Source organism: Amphibalanus amphitrite, unplaced genomic scaffold (assembly GCF_019059575.1).
Source record: "Amphibalanus amphitrite isolate SeventyFive unplaced genomic scaffold, NRLGWU_Aamphi_draft 000006F_arrow, whole genome shotgun sequence".
Taxonomy (NCBI): Eukaryota; Metazoa; Arthropoda; class Thecostraca; order Balanomorpha; family Balanidae; genus Amphibalanus; species Amphibalanus amphitrite.
In genome coordinates this window covers 344,655-364,646 of record NW_024881502.1, presented here as the reverse complement: position 1 = coordinate 364,646, position 19,992 = coordinate 344,655, and the positions used below count along the sequence as shown (strand labels likewise).

At 48.8% G+C, this 19,992-nt stretch overlaps 1 protein-coding gene across 1 annotated transcript; it reads left to right on the top strand.

The window, feature by feature from the left end:
- The first annotated feature begins 11,528 nt into the window (after nt 1–11,528).
- LOC122377871 (troponin C) lies at nt 11,529–18,618 on the top strand. The gene is made up of 6 exons (XM_043358389.1): nt 11,529–11,829; nt 12,242–12,269; nt 15,624–15,767; nt 16,664–16,783; nt 17,644–17,775; nt 18,346–18,618. The coding sequence occupies exons 1-6, from the start codon at nt 11,827–11,829 to the stop codon at nt 18,369–18,371; spliced, it is 453 nt and encodes a 150-aa protein (XP_043214324.1). The 5' UTR covers nt 11,529–11,826; the 3' UTR covers nt 18,372–18,618.
- The last annotated feature ends 1,374 nt before the right edge of the window (nt 18,619–19,992 follow it).

The following is a 19,992-nucleotide window of genomic DNA, read 5'->3' as shown; positions in this document are numbered from 1 at the left end:
GCATCTTTCCCCACTCTCCCCTACGGATAGGTAGTACATGCAGTATGCCGTAATCACATGTTGGTGTGACTACCCCAGCATAGCATCTGCAAATGATATGCATATGCTAGTGTGAAACTGACATTACCCTGGTCTGGATTTTCCATCCCGCGGTCGGCGCTGACTTGGTCCTCGTCATTCAGTGCAGATTTCCAAGTGAGGGATAGGCGGCACGGCGCTCCCCACAGCAGGTTTCCCTCCGGCCCGGCCCCGACCGCTCACTTCAGCACAACATTTTAATTCTTCTCTGTCGGATGGACGGACTCGGAATTACTATAAAAACACATGCTGGCCGAATTTAATTATGTGTAGTTAACTATCGCCCGCACCTACATACCAATTTTTAGAAGAATCGATTCAAAAATGTGGGAGTTATCCAAAATTTTATGACGTCACGACACAATTTTTTTTTTAAAGAGATTTTTGGAAGTTCTAGGCCTCGTACGGAAACAAAAATAGCACCATTCGATTCACCGTGAAAAACTGCATCAGATAGACACCTTTTTAGTCCTTAACAATCAACTTCAAAATTTGACCTCACTTGACCCGACCTTCACCTGACCTTGACCTGAAATTCATCCAGAGGTGGTCTATATCACTTATTGAGTGTGCCTATTGAATTCTACGAATAAAATGACCCATAAAACATGTGTCGCACATGCCCTTTTCTATATTTTGTTTTTGGTGACCTGACCTGACCTGACCTTAACCTTGACATTTGAATGATATCTTATGCAACGAATATTGTCTTGGTAGCCTAAGAACACGTTTTGGGCAATCAGTCTCAGTCCATTCGTCGGCAACTACGGTGCAAGGCCGATACTGTAGAAACTTGCATTTTGTACACTTGACCTGACCTTGACCTGACCTCTGACCTACTTAAGCTAAAAATTTGGACTCTTAAGATCCGCCTTGTTGAGAGCTTTCGATTGCTGTTTTCCCCGTCTTTTTACGACCATCGATCGGTTCGGAAGACAGATCTGCCCCCCCCCCTCCCCACCCCCAGCAGGGCGCGTATGGCTGAATAGCCCAGCGGGGCGCGGGTTAACCCGCACCCCAGTGGCGGTCTCAGCCAACTTCGCCATAGTGGGGTTGGCGTATGTTACCAGTACCACCCACCTCTAACTCAAAAACTAAGAGGGCTAGAAAGACGCGGTAAAAAGCAGTCGATAGCTCTCAATGCGTACGTTTGAAAGTATTTGGTCATTTTTCATCTTAGAGCGATATTGGGGTCACTGGAGGTCATCAAAGGTCAAAATTTGCCAAAAGTCATTATATTTTTCAGAAAACATGCAGTTATCTCAGGAACTATGATAGCTAGAAAAACGCATGGAAAAGCAATCGATAGCTTTTGAACTCTTCTTTTGATTAGGTCATTATCAAAATTGACCTCAGGTCAACGGTTAAAGGAACTATCCCACCTAAAATGCTGTTAAAACTAGTTAAATTGTGCCCGACTTTATTACGGAGCGAGCGAAGCGAGCGGAGTCTTACGTAGAATAACGGAAATTTATGACTATGAGCGGCCGGCCGGCCGGCCGTGGTCACGATTCTGCGACGCTTATAACTCAGCAACCACTTGACCGATTTACACGCGGTAATTTTTGTAGGGTAGCTTCATTCCTTCTACCAAGTATTGGACTATTCCCGATGCATGTGGGTGACCCCTTATGCACGTGCCACGTGCAAAACGAAGAGGTGTCACTTTTGTAATTGTTGCAATATCTCGGTAACTACTTGGCCGATTGCGCTGAAAGTTGGCATGTAGGTAGGCACCCACTAGGCAATGCACATCCATGTGCCAGAGTTGGGGTGCTGCTGCACGTGCGCACGTGTAGGGGTCGTTTCCAGATCTCGAGAACGGCTCGACCGATTGCGCTCAAATTTGGTGCACAGTTAGGGACCGGTTAGTAGGGTGCCGTGCACAAGTCAGTTGGGACCCATTTTGCACGTGCGCACGTGCAGGATGCCGCTTCCAGATCTCGAGAACGGCTGGGCCGATTGTGCTCAAATTTGGCACATCGCTAGAGACCGGTTACCTAGTAGGGTGCCGTGCATAAGTCAGCTGGAAGTACCCCCTCAAAATTTCGCACGTGCAAGGGTCACCCTCTCGCTCGCTCCGTTAGTCGCCCCAAAAGGCGTTATACTGGTAGATTGGATGACCAGGAACACGGCTCTGGCATTTATTTTTCATTAAACATCTTAGGCTTCCCATATTCCAAACACAAACTTTAAAATATGTGACGTCACAGCCCAAAATTACCTCCTTCCCCAGGCCACATTACTGTCATAAAGCTGATTCTTTTTACTCTGTAGGCACAACAAAGTTCAGACCAAGTTTTAAGCGATTTTTCAACGAACAAACCCATTTAAATCAGAATGCCTAAACGAGGTGACGTCACACTAACGGTCGCTCCATGTTGAAGATAGGGCCTTGCGCAAGGCCCATTTTCAAATGAAGGGAACGAATTTCTTCAACACCAAGAGGCCGCGGGGGTTGCAACCTAGATAGATAGTGGTTTCTGAACCTCGCCGCAAACTTGGCTATCTCAACTCAAACCCCATGTTAAAGGTGGGATCATAGGCGGCGGAACGATTTGAGACAAGGGGGGGCACCATGGCTCAAGGAGCCAAACCTAGGGTACCCCCAAATCCTATTTTCTCATCGGATTTAGGCCACTTATTTTTCGTCACAGCCCTGACACGATAATTTTTTTTTTTTACTAAACGAAAATGGCAGTTCACCCCCGTATGCAGGGGTGTACCTAATTTTATATCTCTTTGTGGGGGCATATGCACCCACAATCCTGAAGTATGCCCCCACAATGATGAAAAAGCACCCACAAGTCTTTTACAAGGCTGCAAGCGTCCTTTCGAGAGCACGGTGCCCTTCGCATGCTCTAACGGCGTCCTCCTGACCGTCTCGCGTTCATGGATAGGCGTTTTTGATCACTCGGCGCCCTTCTGGGAGAATGGCGCACTTTTGACAGCACCGCGCCATTCTCATGGTCTAACGGCGCCCTCCTGACCGTCTCGCGTCCTTAGGTCTCTGTTCACCGTGCATCCCTCGACTATTCGGCGCCCTTCTGGCCTCTCAGCGCCCCTGAACCACATATAGCGTTTTCAATCACTCGGCACCCTTTTACGAGAATGGCGCCCTTTTCATGATCTCAAGGCGCCCTCGTAACCATCTGGCGCCCCCACGTCCCCACCAACGTAGCACTACTGACTGTGCGGCGCCCTTCTGGCCTCTTAGCGCCCCTGGACCACATAGCGTTTTCAATCACTCGGCGCCCTCCTAAGAGAATGGCGCCCTTTTCATCGTCTCACGGCGCCCTCGTAAGTCGTAACCGTCTGGCGCCTCCACATTTGGTGCCCCTCCTACTGGATGGCGCCTCTCTACATATTTTTTACGTCCTTCCGATCAGTTTCCACTTTTAAGCGTGTATTTGCTTAGTCAGACACGTCACTTGAAGCGCCATTCGGCTAGCAATGTTATCAAATTCGGTGTTAATTTAGGCTCCCACATAAAGAATATCTATCGCGCCCCAAAACGGCCTGGCGCCGGGCGCCCCTACAGCTGGGCACCCACAATCATTTTAGGAAAATTACACCCCTGCCCGTATGTGTGGTTAACTTTAAGCTGATCCTCAAGTACCTATGTGTTTGTCTCTTCCTTATTGTCGTTTGATAAATTCCATTTATCCTACATGTATAATTCCCAAGAAGCCATCGCAGTACTAATCAGTGGCGAATCCCAGGGTGGAGGTCACATGGGTCATGACTTAGGGCCTGGGGTCACCACATGCCTGCCAGGAGCACCACAGGCCTGACAGCCGACAGGGGCACCACAGGCCCGCCAGGGGTGCCAAAGGCCTAGCAGGGGCACCACGGGCCTGTCAGTGGCACCACAGGCCTGTCAGGAGCACCATCGGCCTAGCAAAAGCACTACAGGTCTTCCAGGGGCACCACAGACCTGCCAGGGGCACCAGAGGCCTGTCAGGGACACTATCGGCTTCGCAGGGGAACCACCGGCTTCGCAAGGGCACCATGGGCCTGTCAAGGGCACCACAAGCCTGTCGTTGGCAATTTAGGATTGTCAGAGGCACCACAAACCTGTCAAGGGCACCTGCGTTCTAACAGGGGCACCACAAACCTGCCAAGGCCCGGCCAGGGACACCACAGGCCTAGCAAGGACACCACAGGCCTTTCAGGGGCACCACGGGCCTGTCAGGGCCCATGGGCACCTAAGTCATGTCAGGGCCCACCGTAGGCTTGTCAGGGGGCAGGGTAGGTAGGTACCACACAGTCTTTCCAGGGGCACCAGCGGCTTAGCAGGGGCACCAGTCATCACATGACTAACCAAAAATAAAGAAAAAAAAACTGAAAATAGGGCACCACCAAAATTAAGTGGCCGAAATCCGTTGAGGTTTTAATTTTGGGCATAGGTAGGGGCACCACTTCGATTCATGAACCTCCCCTTAGAGTTTTCCCGAATCCGCCCCTGGTACTAATACATCAAATTTAAGGGGGGCACCTTGCTATTGGTGCCCCCCTTGCAGAATTCAAGGGGGGGCACGGTGCCCCGGTGCCCCCCCCCCGTTCCGCCGCCTATGGGTGGGATAGTCCCTTTAACATGGGGTTTGAGTTGAGATAGCCAAGTTTGCGGCGAGGTTCAGAAACCACTATCTATGTAGGTTGCAACCCCCGCGGCCTCTTGGTGTTGAAGAAATTCGTTCCCTTCATTTGAAAATGGGCCTTGTACAAGGCCCTATCTTCAACATGGAGCGACCGTTAGTGTGACGTCACCTCGTTTAGTCATTCTGATTTAAATGGGTTTGTTCGTTGAAAAATCGCTTAAAACTTGGTCTGAACTTTGTTGTGGTGCCTACAGAGTAAAAAGAATCAGCTTTATGACAGTGATGTGGCCTGGGGAAGGAGGTAATTTTGGGCTGTGACCATGGGTGTCGATTTGTATACCTTTGGGGGTGCTGCAGCACCCCCAATGCTCAAATGAGCACCCCCAATGGTTTTCCGGGCACCCCCAATGATTTTGTCCCTCAATAACTCCCACTAACTCTGCTTGAGGAAAATAATTGTTCTGCAGTCTTTCACTACTAAAAATAAAACAATTACCGTAAAGTGGGGCTATTTGAAACGGATTTTACAGTTTTTGGCCTCTCCCTTTAAGACGGTTCATATTTCTTATAGCATGTAAATTGCAAAAATGTAGTTCCCTGTGAGCTCTTTCATATAGGTGTAATTTGGTTCAGCTAGTAATAATGATTAAGGATATTTTGTTAGTTAAAGCCTGTCTCAAATAGCCCCATAGGGTGGGGCTATTTGAGACAGTTCTAGTTACGAAGAAATTGAAGAAAATCGGTCACGCTAGAGAGAATTTTTTAAACGCCATGCGATTGGAAATTTAATTTGGATCATTCTGGCAAAAAATATTTTTGCAAAGACAGTTATATTTCCTTTGTATTCAATCTTTTCCTTTTTCGTAGGATGCTTCATTTCGGTAGGTTATAAAATTGCATCACTATATGCTAAGGCTATCATAATATGATGTGACACTAAACTTTCAAATGACAGAATGGTCATTAACCCTCGCCCGCACATGCCATTTTCCCATCCTAGAACGCACATGGGGGGGGGGGGTTGCCCCCCCCGCGCCATTTCGTTCCTGTTGGAGATAGAGCTTAGCGGTAAAGACCAAAAAGATTCTTTGGGAAGAGACGAATCCAATGATACCCAGTTTTACCTTCTCAGGTCAGTTATTGACCTTCCAGGTCAGGTCAAACTAAAAAATGTTGCTGTTTTGGGTCACCGTTGGATATCAAGTGCGCTGCTTATCAAATACCGATGACGATGCTGTTTTCTGGTGCCAGGCCAGCTAGAACCTCTTTGTCACACTACCCGACCAGAATTTTGCGGCTGAGGTCATTTCAGGTCAAGTTAGGTCAAGGTCAATTATATGTGTTTGTATGTCTGTGTGTGTCTGTGTGTATACTGATGTGTGCACCGATTGTTTTTGGGTCCATATTACATGAAATCATGCTCTGAGAAGCTTTTACCAAAAATGCAGTCAAAAAAATTCAAAAAAAGTAAATTCAGCTTGCCTAAAACGCAATTATCTTAGATGACCTAGGTTGACCTTGACCCTGACCTTGACCCCTGTACATCGTCGAACAACATGTTCCATGATAGGTGGGAGGTAATACTGGCAAAAAAGGCCGAAATCAGGGTGTCAAAAGCTCGCAAGACCCATGGCAAACGCAAGATGTTGAGAATTGGCCATTTGGGTCATGACATGACCTGAAAAACAAGGTCATATCTCCGAAACCAAAAATCACAGAAACTTGAAATTTTCAGTGGACATCAAAAAAGGATAGAGGAGCAGCTATACGAAAAATCAGCGTTCTAGCGCTAAAAATGTTGAGTGCAGAGCAGAAAGACTACCTGGGGGGGGTGGCAACCACCCCCCCCCCCCATGTGCGGGCGAGGGTTAAGTACCATTTCAAAGTCAAAGACAGTAAAATTTTGAAAGAAGGTCTTTGTATATAACCCTGGTGGCGTGAAAACAGATATACTGGAAGTCGGTGGGGCTATTTGAGACAGGCTTGCTAGCTTATGAAGCACACTGTAATGAATCAAACGAGCTAAAAGATTTCCCAAAACATTTAAGTGAATGTACTGCATGATTTCTTGTTCAATTGCACATCTTCATGCGAAGAAATAACAGAAAAATGTTAACCGGTTTTGATTTTATGCCGATTTTCCTCGATCGCTACATGCTGTATCAATTAGCCGGTTACCCTACCACATCAAGTACTTGCATGGGCTGACCTAACAGTACGTTCATGTGTTAAGTAATCTTCAATGGTGTTTTGGTCAACCAAGGCAGACATGTGTTGATTGTCGACTAAGTCAGTGACTGATGAAGCACATTTTAAGCACATATTCATCAGAATAACTGGTTTGGTCACCATAGGGTCATTATGTTATACTACGAACATGTAAATATTGCTTGCTGCTAAAAGTACCCAACATGAACCCATTGTACGTTTATGACCACGACCGATTCACCGGTGTTGCTCATGTCGAACGTTCGATGCACTTCAAGTAGATGGTGTTAAGTCTTCTCGGGTGCAATCGCATCACCATTATCAGTAGCCATTTCGCATATCGGTTGAGGTTTGACCAGCTGGACATCATCGGGATTCTGAGACAATGGGTTACGCAATCGGCAGTAACGTTAACAATGTATAATATTTTCATGAAAAATGTGCTTAGCCTATAAGTAAAACGGTAATAACGATAGATGCAGTGCCGAAGCTGTTAAAATTTCAACTATGTTAAGCTGCAGGTAGGGGTCCTTTTCGAGCAACTTAAATTGTGCGTTTTTCTGTACTTCGTATTTTCTGCCAAATTTCTTTCAAAACTTTTCGAAACTTTCATAAAGGTTATTCAGGTCATTCACTGTTCAATTCCACATCAGTCTAAGCAAAAATGACGAAAAAATATCAAACGGTTTTCATTTGACAGCGATTTTACTAAACCACTACCCTACTGTCTCAAATAGCCCCGCTGTCTCAAATAGCCCCACTTTACGGTACGCAATTTACAAGGCATGAAATAAAGATGTAAAGAAAAGAAAAGTTAGATTTAAGAAGAAGGGCGAAAAAAGACGTTAAGTTGCAAAGACACTGGTGTGGATTAGAAGAGTCAGACATTTCGTTTTTCTCACAGACAATGACAATACAAAAACAATGTAATAAGACCATGGTCTTATTACATTGTTTTTGTATTGTCATTGTCTGTGAGAAAAACACTGGTGTGGGTCCGTCGTACACGGGTGTCGGACCCTTAGAGCTGCTGGCGCGTACCCTTTACAAGCCGGCAGGGGGCTCCAGAGACCGGCGACGGGCCCTCAGAGACCGGCAAAGGGCCATCAGAGGCCGGTGGTACCTTCAGAAACCCTGTGAGGTCGTCTTTAGAGACCGGAACGAACTCAGACGCCGATGGGGCCCTCAGGGTCGCCGGTGTGGGGCCTTCAAATGTCACCGGTGGCAGGGTAGCCGTCACATGCGCACTTGTGGGGCCTTCAGAAGCTACGATGTTGGGCCCTCAGAGCCGCCGATATAGGGCCTTAAGAGGCATTAGTGTGGGGCCCTCAGATATGGCAATGTGGGCCCCTCGGACTGGAGGCGCCGGTGTGGGGGCTTCACAGTCGCCGGTGACGGCCCTCACAGGCGCCGTTGTGGGGGCTCTCAGAGACACTGGTTTAGGGCCATCACAGGCGCGCGTGGGGCGCTCAGAACTGCTGTTACGGAACGGACCCTTCATAGGCCGACAAGAAGATATCAAGAGGTCACCGGTGCCTTCAGGAGTTTGTGGGGTTCTCAGAGACTGGCATGGTGCGCTCAGACGCCGCTGGGAGCCTCCGAGTCACCTGTGTGGGGCCGTCAGGGTCGCTGGTAACTGACAAAGGCCCTCAGAACCGCCCATGTAGGGTTTTTAAAGGCATTGGTGTAGGGCCTCAGAGTTAGGGGTGTGGGGCCCTCAGAGACGCCGGTGTGGCGCTCAGGTGAGGGCCCTCACAGTCGCCGTTATAGGGGCCCTCAGAGAAATGGGTGTGGGGCCATTACAGGAGGGTGTGCAACTCCTAGAGCTGGCCCCCTATAGGCCGGTTAAGACCCCCAGAGGCCGACAAGTGGCCCTCAGAGGCTGGCTTGGGGCCCTTATGGAGATCTTAATGTAAGTACTTGTGGGCCCATGAGGTGTTCTTACGAGCCCTGTGGGGCCCTTCTGAGTCCAAATATAGCCAACGTGGACCCTCGGCGGCCAATTGGCGCCGCAGGGCCCCTCATGCCCGAATAACCCGATGGGCCCCTGAACCTGATGGGGGGGGGGGAGGAGCATGTGCCTAACGGGCCCACCTGGCTACGCCAGTGAGGAAAATCGTAAACCCGTAAATATCGAAATGCGATCACCTGCCATTTTTTTCCAGCGATTATTGTGATCGTCTGATTAACGCCGGAGCCTCGTAGCTATACCGTTGCCTCCCGCGCAATGTCCGCCCCTGCGGACCGCAGTGGCTGCTGCACCGGTGCTAATCGCGGTCATCGGTTTCTGTCACCTTATTACAGAGGTGCCGGGGCTGCTGCCGAGCTGCTGGCAAATGTACGAGTTTTTTTTTCGGAAAGATGTTTATGTAATGAGGAAGCCAAGTAGGTACTAGGACGACCAGAATGATTTTGAAGAACGTTCAACCTTTGGGAAATATTAGTGGAAATCCCGGGATTATCAGTACCTAATGGGGATACCCATTACCCAACCGTGCCTTGTACGGTTGTGCCCCATGGCAAAGCTGCAACTCTTCACCCGGTGCAGGGGTTGAGCAGTGGCCAGTGAGCACCCCCAACCATTTTGAAAAATCGACACCCCTGGCTGTGACGTCACATATTTGAAAGTTTGTGTTTGGAATATGGGAAGCCTAAGATGTTTAATGAAAAATAAATGCCAGAACCGTGTTCCTGGTCATCCAATCTATAAAGTCGGGCACAATTTAACTGGTTTTAACAACATTTTAGAAGGTGGGATAGTCCCTTTAAAGGTGGGATAGTCCGCCTCCATAGGTCAAATATTGTGAAAATAGCTGTTTTTATACAACTTTTTTCACGAATAACTTTTGAACCATCAACCAGCAAAGATGAAGAATTGGCAATGGCACTATCGTGTTTCTCTCCTTCAGCCGCTTCGAAACATATATTTTTACCTGGAAAGGTCAAGGTCAAATTTTGACCTCAGGTCAAGGTCACGTGGTGACCAAAATGTTGTCATGTTGCATACCATTCGATGCGTCTCGACAAGACAAACACATTGGCAAAGAGTTATTGGAGTTATTGGCAAAAATATGTTTGTAGCCTCAAATGGCCTCGGATGACCTTTCTAGAGGCTATCAGCAATAAAAGACACCTTGGTCGTCACGGGTGGTCCAAATCATTGTGATTCTGAAATATTTGGACTGTTCCTATGCGTACACAGTACACACGGATCTAGAGGCATTTTCATTTTTCTCCATTGACTTATAATGAAGAGGTCACGCCACTGTCCTGACCTTAGGTCACGGATATAAAAAAATATTCGAGATATATAAATTATAGGTGCCCATAACATCATGCAATGCAAGTTTAAAACCTCTCGTACAAACACTGCCTAGCCATGATTGCAAACTTTTTTAGGCTTGGCCAGTTAACTTGACCTGGTGACCTGACCTGACATGACCTGGGGTCAAAAATTTTACACATTGTCCAAAATTGATGTACAGAAAGATACTCGCGCCGCTGTTTTTTTTTCACAGGCAAAAAACACGACAGGGTGGTAACATATCCCCCCCCCCACGCACTGGGGCGAAGGTCAAGACTAAACGGCACAACGTAGGTATGTAAACTAAAGTACCTGAAACATTGCACCGTACTTAACTGACTATCGCACAAAATACGATGACTGTATTACCTGATATACAGCCTGCACCGCACAACATATCGTGACCAAGTCACCTGAACTATAGTCTGTACCGCACAACACACAATCACTGTATTGCCTGATATGCAGACTGTACCGCACAACACATGGTCACTGTATTACCCGATATAGGTAAAGACTGTACCGCACAGCACATGGTGACTGTATTACCTGAAATATTGACTGTACCGCACAATGTTCACTGTATTATCCGATATATAGACTGTACCGCACAACACATGATCACTGTATTACCTGACATATAACTAGACTGTGCCGCACAACACAAGGTTACTGTATTACCTGATATATATTAACTGTACCGCATAACACATGTGACATGATCACTGTATTACCTGACATATAGACTGTCCCGCACAACACATGTGCTACCTGATAAATACATAGACTGTACTGCACATAACACATGGTCACTGTATTACCTGACCTATAGACTGTACCGCACAACACATGGTGACTGTGTTACCTGATATATGCCCGAGACAGCAATTTGATAGTCCTGTGTACCTACCTACTGTGTAGGTATCTATTCTGTGTCCTCTGATGCAAAGGAATCGTTGCTTAAAAACTGGGCCCTTGAAAGCGAGTTCCGTATAAAGCACATGTTTTACATCAAAATCGGCCAAACATGAGGTCACTCTGACGTCATTTCCGGCCAACCTATGGTAGGTATCTATAAAATTTCCCTTCTGACGTGAGGTGTCAAAGTGATGTATCCGAGGACAATAGAGGTTTCATGTTGCACAGCAACATGAAACACAGCAGTATTGTGAGATTATTACAGAAAAACGGGAGGGAGTCAAGCGTGAGTTAATTGCCAGATTTTACACACAGTGGTAAGGTAAAACGAAATGCGCACAATGTGTATCCCATCGTTAATCGTATGTGCCTCACGACGCGCGGAGCTGCCTCTGATTGACCGGACCGGGTGCTTCCAGTGAGACTAGGGGCGGCTCGTATCTCCCATGTGATACCACCGCGGCGCGGCCCGGTCAGCCAACCACAACAGCTCAGAGCCCGATCCGCTACTACCGATCGGCAAACGACTGGAAATCGGTGCTCGCGCGCGCGCGGCTCCCGGTGCCCCAGTGCGGCGCCGGTAAATATAGTCCGGGCCACGGCGGACGGCAGACGGCACTGTGAGGATCGCAGTGGTGTCTGAGCGAGCCCCGGCCCCGGACCGCCCTCCGCCCACCGCCCTCCACCTACCGACCACCGCCCTCCGCACCAACCGCCATGGTGAGGACCCTGCGCCAGCGACAGTGTGTGAACATCCTAAAACGAGTGACGCTTAGATTAGAAACGGGTATCCAGCCGCAGTTCAGTCATATACGAGTACGACCAATGAGAACGATGCATGCTTTTTCCTATAGAACACGATGTAGATGATAGACATCTCATATTACATAGTTCCGTTCAAGCATGTGGATTTCTCGTTTGTCCCTGTAGACCATTTTTAACACTTTAGACATAGTCTACCTGTATGTTATTTCACTAAGTGGTTGAGCCCCTCAGTGCCACCCTGCCCCAGCCCACTGCCGGTTAGTTGTGCCAGAGTGGACCCCCGTCCGTCCGACCCGACTGCGCCCTGCCGAGTGAGGCACGAGCCCGCTGCCCGAGTGACTCACCCCCGTCCTGACTGTATTTTCAGGATGAACTGGACAAGGAACAGATTGCCAGTAAGTGCAGGCTACCGCTGTACGTGACCCTCCATATTTACCTTCAGCCAGGCTTTACGGCGAGTGTCTTACGCTCCTTCGTTTTCTCTTTCTCTGTTTCTGCAATTAAAGCTCTTTAGGGTGCTCGATAGGTATGTAAAAAATAAGATAATCATAAATCAGGCTACACTTTTGGGCTCAATCTTATAAACGCCGTGGAATGAATATGGCAGCACTAGCTGAAGTTCAGCTGCAGAAAACGGCTAGCAAATGCAAAATGATTTTCACGCATTTCAGTCCATCGTGCGTTGACTTTTCCAGAATCATTTCGTTGACTCGGATAACCTTTTGTCGGCACTGGTATCATTTGTAAATGCTACCAAATGCCGTGAATAGAATAGTACGGCATCTTATAAGGCACTGGTATCATTTGTAAATGCTACCAAATGCCGTGAATAGAATAGTACGGCATTTTATATAAGATGGGACCTTGGTGAGGACTGAGGATACCTACGACTCTAGGGCAAGGATGGGCAAGGTATTCCCTAAAGTCAATCAAGGGCATTCCATAAAGAAGGATAACGGACGACGAGAACAATGACAAAAAGTAACGAAATTAGTCAGACACTCGACCAATAGGACAAATGCCAGCCCATCAGTTGAGTATCTGAATGCTTCCTATGCCATGTGAATTTTTTTCTCCGAAATATGCACACCTCAAGCGCCGACTTGAAAAGCCCATGGACATTTGTAGAAAAAAGAAGGTTTGTAAAAAAAGGTAATATCGCTTCGGATATCCGATGACGCAAAGTAATGCAATTGTTTGGCTGCCCGGGCATGCTTGCTTTGACACCTGCCACTCGGAAAGTCTGCAGGCCACGTCTGTCTGCTGTGTCTCATGTCAGAACCATCGGGAGCAGATCGGATCGATCAGTGCCAATAGTTTGTTGTATTTTCTACATACACTCATTTTCATTCTCCACCATCGAACACAACTATCAGAGTGGTAGTGGAGTGTGTATGACGACTGCCGACACAAGACTGGCGATGGAGAGAGCCATCGTGCGATGGCAGTTGGTTTCCGGACGGTTAGGTTCTCAATGATGGTTGCAATTAATCAGTGGCAAACATGAGTATCCCTAGCTTAGTGACAGAAACAACATTCTTGCTAGTTTTACCGCGCTAAATGTATTTACTGCATGATTTAACCCGGCAGGCGGTGGGCCTACCAGCCACCTTCCGCGCGGTGGGGGGGGGGCACTTTTTTGCCCCCCCCCGTATCTCCGAAACTACTGGGCGGATCCGGAAAATTCAAACGGCGTTCGATAGCCCTGTCAAATTTGTCGAGGGAATCTAAATTTCATTGGCCTCGGGGTCACTGATGACGTCACAGGTCAGGTCAAAGATAAAATGTTTCACCGTTCACGGGGCTTCTAGGGAAAGCGCTATAACACCGAGTAAAACGCATTTTGTCGAAAATCAGCGATAAGGCGTCAGTTGTCTAGTACATATGTTGCTATTAGAGATCACTGGTCATATCAGGTCAGGTCACAGGTCAGGTCACCAAAGGTCACCAAGGGTGGAAATGAACATGAGCCCAACTTTACTAAGGTTATGCGATGCATGTTTTATGGCCAGTTTTTCATTTCCAACTCAATGGTGTTGGTTATAAGACCATCAGGTACGGTTTAGGTCACTTTCTGGTGGAGGTCAGGTCAAGGTCAGGTAAAAAAGGTCAAATTTCAAAGTTGATATTTTTGCATAAAATGGGTATCGATTTGATGTAGCTCGTCACGGGGAGTCTAATGGTGGTCTTTGTTTTGCGCTACGATGTCTAGAATTGCTAAAAATTGAGTTTGAAAATTTGACGTCATCAATTTTGAACAGTTTTTTCGCTATAACTTGGCCAAAAAAAGAGGTATCGATCTCAAATTTGGTATGTAGATAGAAGGCGGTAGGGGCTATCACATATATTCCGTTTTTTCGAAATTCAAAAAACTTTTTAGATTTTTTGGCTATTATATTCAAAAAATCTATTTTTTGATTTTTTGGGGTCAATATCCAAAAAATTCGAAAAACCGAAAAGGCAGTTTTGTAGCCATCTTGATTCCACACCTTTTATGTCATAAACATTTTTCTGTATCTCTAAAGCTGTAGGCCTGACAGCTCTTCCCGCGAAACCTTTTTTTTGGGTCGAAAATGGCAAAAATGACGTCACTCTGACGTCATTAGCGGCCAACCTATCATAGCCTTTGGAAAAATTTTTGGTCACCATGTGCGCTAGCTGCTCCCGGGAGGGTACTGAAAGTTTGGTGACGATCGGCGCAGCGGTTCTCGAGATATATCGAAAAAACTAAAGGGGGGCAAAAAATGCCCCCCCCCCCACCGCCTGGAAGGTTAACGTTGATAATGCCAAAAACTAACTTACCATATACTCGTATTATGGCGTTATACTCAATAGCCATAATGCATTTCTGCGATGAGTGCTTTTCAACAATGTACCTACTGTGGTTGCAAAACAGCCAGCTAGCATGTTTTAGTTGACCTACAATACAACGGTATATGTACACAACCAGGGCCACGGTTATCAGAAATTCATGATTAAATTTACCCTGTTCTGAATTTGAATTTCTGAACTTCGTTCATTGACGACAGAAAGAGTCAGTGGGAACAACATGTGTCTCTTTTATCAGTCGTTCAATGTTAGTACAGGTACCAATATGTATTGGCGTAAAAAGAGCTTGTTCTGCTATGTGCATCATCATCTCTTAGTTCTTTCTCCACTCGCCAAATGGGCCATGGCTCATGGGTCGACATAGAGCCCCTCCACTCTCCTGTCCAATCCCCTAGGCCCGGCAGGCACATGCATCCACTGGCAATGGATATCTATACTTAGGGGTTAACATGCCGACTGCCGATAACTGGATAGCAGATTTACTCTAAACGCACATCAACTCCAGTTTCATGCCTCATTTTCCCGTTTGATAAAGTAAATTCACTTTTAATCTAAAATACTTAAGCGTCTTTAATATTCATTGTAAAACGCATGTTTTTATTCAAATCATCTGGTAGTGCAAATTACCAACTTGCCATGAAAAACGAGTCATAGAGACAAAAAAGTGAGACAAAATATGAATTCCTCGCGCATGGTCTGTCTTGCACTCAGCACTCGGCACTCATCGTAATATGTATGTCAATACTACGGTGAGCTGGGGTATATGTATGCATGTAATCAGACAACTAGCTGTAGAGGGGATGACAATCTTTAATCACATTGTAACTCATCGCATATAAAGGCGGAAATTCCTCGTAAATAGCCATATTCCACCAGAAACCATTCTGATTTTAACATGGAACGACCACCTGCTCCTGCAGTGCTCAAGAAGGCCTTCGATGGCTTCGACCACGAGAAGAAGGGCGCCATCAACTGTGACGTGGTGGCCACCATCCTGAGAATGATGGGCCAGGCCTACAACGCCCAGACACTCAAGGAGCTTATCGAGGAGGTGGACGCAGACGGTGAGTCGTGTCCTCCGCGCCCCGACCGCCCCTCCCCCCTCCTCGTGAAGGCCGGCGCGGCGCCAGCCCGCCAGCTGCACAGCCCAACTCAGAGCGCTGCGGCACGGCCTGACTCAGAGCGCTGCGGCACAGCCTAACTTCAGGCGTTTCACACTAGCGACATCTATGAGCGGGAACGGTGGTGGGACACGCGGCATAACGCGGCTCCACTCTCGCCTCAGACTCAATGTATAGGTACTGAGATCATTCAGGGATCAATGCGTATGGTCATGCATTATTAGTGCCTTCGGGAGGTAGCCACGTGATCCGGCAATTTGGTAACAGAAAGTCTCCATATAACCGCCGTCTTCTGCGACATAACTTCAGTCAGTGGTGCCAACTCCTCTTCCCTACTTATAGGATTCGATCACTGAGATGAGGCCCAGGTGCCGGTCACCGCCGGTATATCATAAATCTGCCGTGAGACCACATTGACTAGATTTCAATTTTCAATAGATCATAGTGTAAAAGACTCTAAAATACATAGAGCAGGATGAAGTGCTCGGATGGATCTGCAGCCGTGACCGATATGATTATTTTAACGTACCACATCGCTCCGACTCTGAGCGGTAGAAGTTTGCACCAGCCTCGCTGGTTCGTTTTGCGTGTTCTCTGTTCCTCCGTCTCTGCTCCCTATAGCAGCGGACGGACTCAGACGGGTGACAGTCTTCCCCCGGACTCAGCTGAGTGACAGCCCCTCCCCCCCCCGACACAGACTGGTGACAGCTCCCCCCCCGACACAGGCGGGTGACAGCCCCCTGACTCAGACGAGTGACAGGCCCCCCTTCCGGACTCAGCTGAGTCATGAGTGACAGCCCCCCGGACTCGCTGAGTGACAGCCCTGCCCCGTTCGACAGGCTCCGGGATGCTGGAGTTTGAGGAGTTCGTCACTCTCGCCGCCAAGTTCATCATCGATGACGACGCCGAGGCTATGGCCAAGGAGCTGAAGGAGGCCTTCCGGCTGTACGACAAGGCCGGTCAGTTACACGACACGGCGCACCGGCAGTGCCGTCCGCCTCTGTTATTACGCGGCCCGTCACTGGGGTGGGGCCCACCTCCGTTACATGGGTCGTATAGGCGACCGGGCCGGCCAGCGAAGTCCGTCTCTATAAACCACCGACCTCCAATAGTATACCTCCGTTATATACGAGAAGGCCGGTCAGTGGGGTGTGGGGTGTGCCTCTGCTAAGTCGTACAGCGCAACGCATCGTCTACGTTTGCTTCTGTTATATGTGCAGAGAGCGGCTGTACGGTGGCCGAGATCAGGCTTACCATAAATTGCATCATACTAACGCTAGAAACGGGAGTTCTATTCGGGAGCCTGGAAAAAATTATTTCTGCTAGTACACACCCCAACAGGCCTGGTTGCATCCATACTCGTTGCACTAGTTATATTGTAAATGCGATCACCGTCTCAGTTTTCCGGACAATAGTCTCAAACCCGCTATTATCGCTTTTCCGCACATTCTCAAAAGAAGAATGGTGGCCAGCTATACATACAGATGAAAATTACATTGCTCCCCGATTGCGATAAGTCTCTGAAAATTCTTAAAGTCCCGCAGGGTCCAGGAGCATGCGTTTTGGAATTTAGGATGTATCTTATGCTATTTATCCAGCGATATGACTAGCTAGATTCTAGTTGGATATGCTGATTGCTGAATACACTAATGGAGTCTTTAAGAAAACTAACTTGACATGCATACTTTCATACAAATTGCACGACCTTCCAGCCAGTAATCAGCACTTTTATTTTGAGCCAAGAATCCGTTTACAATGTCGTCATTTTGAGTCCGGGTGAGAGCCTGGATGATTCTGATCCCCCTCCGCTGTCTGACAGGCAAGGGCTACATTCCCACCTCGTCGCTGAAGGACATTCTGAAGGAGCTGGACGAGACGCTCAGCGCCGAAGACCTGGATAACATCATCGGCGAGATTGACACGGACGGCTCCGGCACAGTCGACTTCGACGGTGAGGCACGCCACACGATCCGTCAACACATGGCGTCCCAGATCGTCTCATAGCGCCTCATAGTGCATCAGATCGTCCCATATCGCTCCATATCGCCCCATAACGTCCCATAGCGTCCAATTATATCGTCCAGTATCGCCCACAGCGCCCCACTGCGCCCCAGATCGCCGCATAGCGTCCCATGGTGCCTCATATTGCCCGATATCGCTCCATCTCCCCATATATCAATAATCAATCAGAATCGAGAGAAGAAGAAGACCCAACAGATATTAATTAAACGTTTCCACACTAGCATGGCAGCAAAGACGATACGTGTGCTAAAAATTAGAGCTTTAGCCTTTAAGTGTACACGACTAAACGGATGGTTACTCGAAGGCAAATATAATTGCTCGAAATGAAAGGTCAGCCGTTGATGCCGTAGATACTCGTGGGTTTTTATAACAATACCTCAACTACACGAGGTATGGGAACTAACCGAACAAAATGCATAACGGACTGTCTTCCGGAACCTCAGTAAAATCGTGTACCGTTGTATGCTACATCACTGAATGTCTAAACTGATTTCGACAGAGTTCATGGAAATGATGACGGGCTAGACGGACATCTCCATGTCCGTCGGGAGGGGTCTTCTGTTACCAACACCGGGAGAGCCGGTGCCGCGAACCGCCCGGCCTGCGACCCTTCCACGAGACATCACGGCCAGAGCTCTGCTCGCCTCAGCTTCGCTGCCGCACAAGTTTCTCCGAAATCGATCGTAAATCATTGTACCTATGTCTTAAGCATATGATAATGATGCTACTTATGCAGATGACTACATTTTTGGAATAAAAAGGATGTTCCGGGTGAGGCGTTATTGGTGTGATGGACTCAGGGTCACCATGCAAGGAACATAGAGACGTGCAAGTGGGAAGGAGAGTGGGGCTTCAAATGTAGCAGAACACGAAGACGATGACTCACACGACACTACATACGAGTACGTACATACTACACACTCTAGCGTGCTATCTCACCGGCGTAGTATGAATGATACCAGCCACCAATCATCCAGCTGAAACTTCCTCGGTAGGCGTCTTTGTATATGCCGAATAAGGAGGAACTTCGTACGCGCAAACAATCTGATTTTTCTAGGATATGTTTAACTGTGTCGCGATCTATAATTATCCACGACCACGCAAGGAACTGGAGATGTCACAGCTCAAGACGACGCGGTGACCAGCGCAACTGCACAATGCACATACGAGTAAAGCAGTGCTAATTTCCGTGGGTCATTGCAGACTGATGTGCAACTGGAACTCGAGTTGCATACCCCGCGCGCAGCTCTAAGCCAGCTCAAACTGCGCCATGACTATCACCAGGGTGATGATGTCCTTCATGCTCTGGACGAAGAATGTGTTGTCCAGTGTGAAGTAGCCGGCCAGGTCGGCGGCGGCCTGCTGTCCCTCCAGCAGGTGCAGCAGCTCGGCTAGGTGCCACTCGGCGGCCGGCAGGCGGCGCCGCAGCAGCCCGGCCGCCCGGCGCGTCTGCCGTCCCACACCGTCCCCGGCGGCGGCGGCCAGCCGCAGCAGCACCAGCGGCAGCGGCGTCAGCACGTTCTTCAGCAGCAGCGCCGGCAGCGCGCTGCCGCCGCCGGCCGGCGCCGAGAGCGCCCGCAGGTTCAGGTACACCGTCAGAGCCACGTCCAGCTGCAGCATGCACAGGTAGAACGCCACGAAACCGCCGAACGTCTCCGACAGCAGCTCCACCAGCCGGCAGAGCTGGCCGTGCTGGAGCACCAGGTGACACAGGCGCGGAGCGGCCGCGCTGCTGACCGCCTCCCCCGGGCGCCCGTCCAGCGCCTCCTGCAGACGTCCGTCCAGCGCGGCGAGCGCCTCCTGCACGCACCGGCAGCAGCCGATGAAGATGACCAGCCAGAAGATGACACCGCCGTAGACGCAGAGCAGTGGGATCAGTGAGAGCAGCTGCCGCCAGGTCGGCACCTCTGCCGCGTGAACGAAAATCATCACCACATAGAAAGCCTCAATGACCAGAATGCTGGTGACGAAACGGCGCACGTAGCGAGCGGACGAGCGCAGGTCGAGAGCTCCGAACACCGCTTCGTGCCGGCGACAGGCGTCAAAGAATGTGATCAGTCGCGGCGGGCGCCGCCACACCCAGAGCACGGTGCCGGCCCAGAGCAGCGGGCCGTGCAGCTGGCGCAGCCGCAGGAACACGCGCGCC

Bases quoted from the DNA above. Each gene is read 5' to 3' on its own strand.
- LOC122377871 (XM_043358389.1), top strand. The intron at 12,270-15,623 runs GTAAGTGCAGGC...CTGCTCCTGCAG, and splicing joins GGACAAGGAACAGATTGCCA to TGCTCAAGAAGGCCTTCGAT. The intron at 17,776-18,345 runs GTGAGGCACGCC...TGATTTCGACAG, and splicing joins CGGCACAGTCGACTTCGACG to AGTTCATGGAAATGATGACG.